At 33.2% G+C, this 3,292-nt stretch overlaps 2 protein-coding genes across 2 annotated transcripts in view; one reads left to right on the forward strand and one right to left on the reverse strand.

Annotated features, from left to right (window-relative positions):
- The window catches only part of LOC107637435 (TMV resistance protein N-like), a 2,528-nt gene extending 1,525 nt beyond the window's left edge, over positions 1 to 1,003 (forward strand). Inside the window, exon 2 of the mRNA XM_016340849.1 lies at positions 169 to 1,003. Coding sequence (XP_016196335.1) covers positions 169 to 1,003 — 835 coding nt within the window. The remainder of the gene's footprint in view (positions 1 to 168) is intronic.
- LOC107635611 (40S ribosomal protein S21-2) lies at positions 1,531 to 3,092 on the reverse strand. The gene is made up of 4 exons (XM_016339128.2): positions 2,938 to 3,092; positions 2,510 to 2,569; positions 2,255 to 2,387; positions 1,531 to 1,655 (listed from the first exon to the last, which is right to left on the reverse strand). The coding sequence occupies exons 2-4, from the start codon at positions 2,557 to 2,559 to the stop codon at positions 1,593 to 1,595; spliced, it is 246 nt and encodes an 81-aa protein (XP_016194614.1). The 5' UTR covers positions 2,560 to 2,569; positions 2,938 to 3,092; the 3' UTR covers positions 1,531 to 1,592.

Here is a 3,292-nt window from a genome sequence, read left to right on the forward strand (position 1 = left end):
GATAAGATAAAATTAAAAGTTTATCTTTTATATAGTAAAAGATAGAAAAAAAAATTATGTACAAAAGATGATGTACATATCAACTCTCTATTGTTTGTTTGTTTCTTTATGTTAAGCGTTAGGGTAACTCTATTGTTTTATTAGCTTGTGTACATTTATGATTTGTAGGTATGAAACTCAGGTCATTGGTGAGATTGCTGAACAAGTCTTTGCAAAACATCGAAAGATCAAGCAACTATTGGATAAATTTGATTCTGAATTTGAAGCGGTCGAACCACTTTTGAACCTTGAATCTTGTGATACTGTTCGTATGGTGGGAATTTATGAAGATCCTAAAATAGGCAAAAGTTACATAACAACATTTGCATTTGAGCTATACTATAAGATCAAATACAAGTTCAGAGCGGCAAGTTTTCTTGTTGATGTTAGTAAACAGTTAAGGAAAAACACCGCTAATGGCTTGGAAAATCTCCACAAGGAGCTTCTTTCTGATATGGGTGTGGAAACCATGCAGGAGTTGCAACATAAGAGAGTGCTTCTGGTTCTGGAAGGGGTTAACAGTGACAAGCATTTGGAGTTTCTAGTGGGAATGGGAATAGGTGATTGGTTTGGTCTTGGTAGTAGGATCATCATAACAACAGAAAACAAAGATCTCTTTCAGAATTATCCTGTGATGGATGGTGTTGAGCTTAAGATACATTGCTTTCGCGAAGGTGAATTCAGTGGCAGTAATAGGAATGTGAAGGAAAGGAATGTTGTGAAAGATTTCATCGATTTAATTAATCAACTGAGAGAAGAAAATTCAATGAGGAACAATGTTGTTTCAATTGTCAGTGAGATATTCACTTCCCGTGCATTGGCAACTGTTTCCAAAGATTATAGAGAAAAAGATGTTTTCTCAAGCCTTCATCGTTCTTTGATGCCATCCACAGCTATACCTGAAAATGAAGAGGCTTTACAGGGGAATGTGAGAAGGGCACTTCTAGTATGGCCACACATATAGGTCTGATGGCTCACCCACTGGCATATATTTGACTCCAACTATTGGATCAAATCATATGTTACACTTTTAACGTTCAAATTTTTGGGATGGGCTGAATTAGGAGTTATAAAGCATGAAACATGCTAGTTACCCACTTGCATAACTTGTTACTTGATTTTTATTTGGTAAATCAATTGATTATTTTGCAATTTAAATTGTAATGACGAATGTTTTTTCTGTAACACCAAAAACTTGGCAATTCGATTAATTTACATCCCTCTTAAGATTCAAATATCAAGGATTGATAGACGAAGAGAACAACCGAAACTAGCACAACCATTTTCAACGACTAAGGTTTTGAATTAATGTTATGAAATATAAACATTCATCATAGATTGACAATAATGCAACAGTTCTAAAGAAACAGAAATTTATGCATGACAGTAGATAATAATAATAATTCAAATGCACTGATGAAAATAATAAAAAAACAACACCTTTGTTTAGGGCACCACAGAAAAATTAGAAGTTCTACAATATAAAGATAGTAATACTCAAAACATCTCTAGCAAGAACTTGGTCCATAAAAAAATACTATCATTGAACATCTCTACTGCTGCTTCTCGGCTTTCTTCTTCTGCCACAAGCGGTCTAGTGCACTGTCGGCATCACCCTGCAACCAACATACAATAGCATTAAGTATGAAACAAAATTGCTAAATGCAAAGAATGAATGATATATAAGACCAAAGGATATCCAGTTAAAAAGTTTAATTTGATAGTAATTCTTGAAAGATCATGCAATGGCAGTAGACAATGTCTATTTAATACAAGATACAATGTAATTCAGCATTAATTTCAATAACCCAATAAATTCACCATACTTAACCCACCTAAATCCACAAACATATAAAGGAGACACACAAGTAGTCAATAAGATTCAGTGATTAGGAAACATTAGTACAGGATAATCCAACCCATGTCATAGTTAAATCATGTTACTATTATCTTTGGCTTAACAATAGAAGAAATACATATTCAATTCAAAATGCTCCCAACTCCCACAATAGAAAACCAACAAATACTCAGTAGACGGGTTCCCATGATCTACATGCCATTAAATGTCAACCAAGGAAATTACACCAAAAACACACAATTAAACGAATTAAGACACAAGATTCAAAATAAATAAAACCTAAATCAACTAAAAAAATCGAAGTTTTCATATGAATATATACAACACAAATACATAATCATAATAAGAAGAAAAAACCTGAGCGCGAATGAAGCCGCAGAGGGCAAATGTGGAGAAGGTGTTATTGTAGAGACCACTCTCATCCAAGTGACCAATGTTGATCTGAACTGACGCATGGTCCTTTGCAGTTATCAACCTGTTTGTTGCAGAGCTACACCATAACACAATAACAGAAATCAGTATAAAGGTTCAAATTTTCAAATACATATTATATTTTCTTAAAGAAAAATCAGTGAGCGAAAGAAGAAAGGTTAGGAAGAAAGGTGTGTTTACCACTTCCTAGGAATGTAGAGCTCAGTGATCTGTCCCTCCTCGTTCTGCATCTCTCTTTCTCTGTTGGCAAAATAAAACACTCGTTCTTAGAGATCAACTAAAAAAAACCTAAATTCAAATTGCAACAAGAGAGTATCAACACTAAGTTATACTTTTCAGAAAATTAAGAGAATAACATCAATAATTTGGTAAATGTATGTGTGGATTGACATTACAAAAACAAACTGAAAAAACATCAATAAAAATTAAAACACAAACACAAACACAAACATAAATAAAAAGAATAAGACCAATAATAACATCGATCAGTTACATAATCACAGAAGCATATACAAATCTACTAAGAAGAGAGTGCCAAGCAGATAATAATTTACAGCATAACAGTGACAAAGACAGATATAACAAGCAGAAAATAGAAGAGAACTCACAGGACAGAGAAGCGTGCGTCGCCGAAGATCACGGTTTGGAGGGAGGAGGAGGAAGGCGCAGAGGCAGATAAGAAAGTCTCTAGGGTTCTCTGTCTCGGCAATGGGTTGGGCACGTTATGCGTCTCATATATATACTCTCTAGGGTTTTCTGTATGGGCAATGGGTTGGCCCGTTTGTCAGTTGGGCCTGGGCTACTCATGCTTCTAATAATTTTATATTTGTATATTTTTTTTAATTATCAAAAAAAATATTTTATTTATCAATTATTTTTTAGTATAATAATATAAAAATATTTTTTTATTTATTTATTATATAAATTTTTTTTTTAAAAAAATCTTTAAAAAAAAAGAATATA

This window comes from Arachis ipaensis, chromosome B04 (assembly GCF_000816755.2).
Source record: "Arachis ipaensis cultivar K30076 chromosome B04, Araip1.1, whole genome shotgun sequence".
Lineage (NCBI taxonomy): Eukaryota > Viridiplantae > Streptophyta > Magnoliopsida > Fabales > Fabaceae > Arachis > Arachis ipaensis.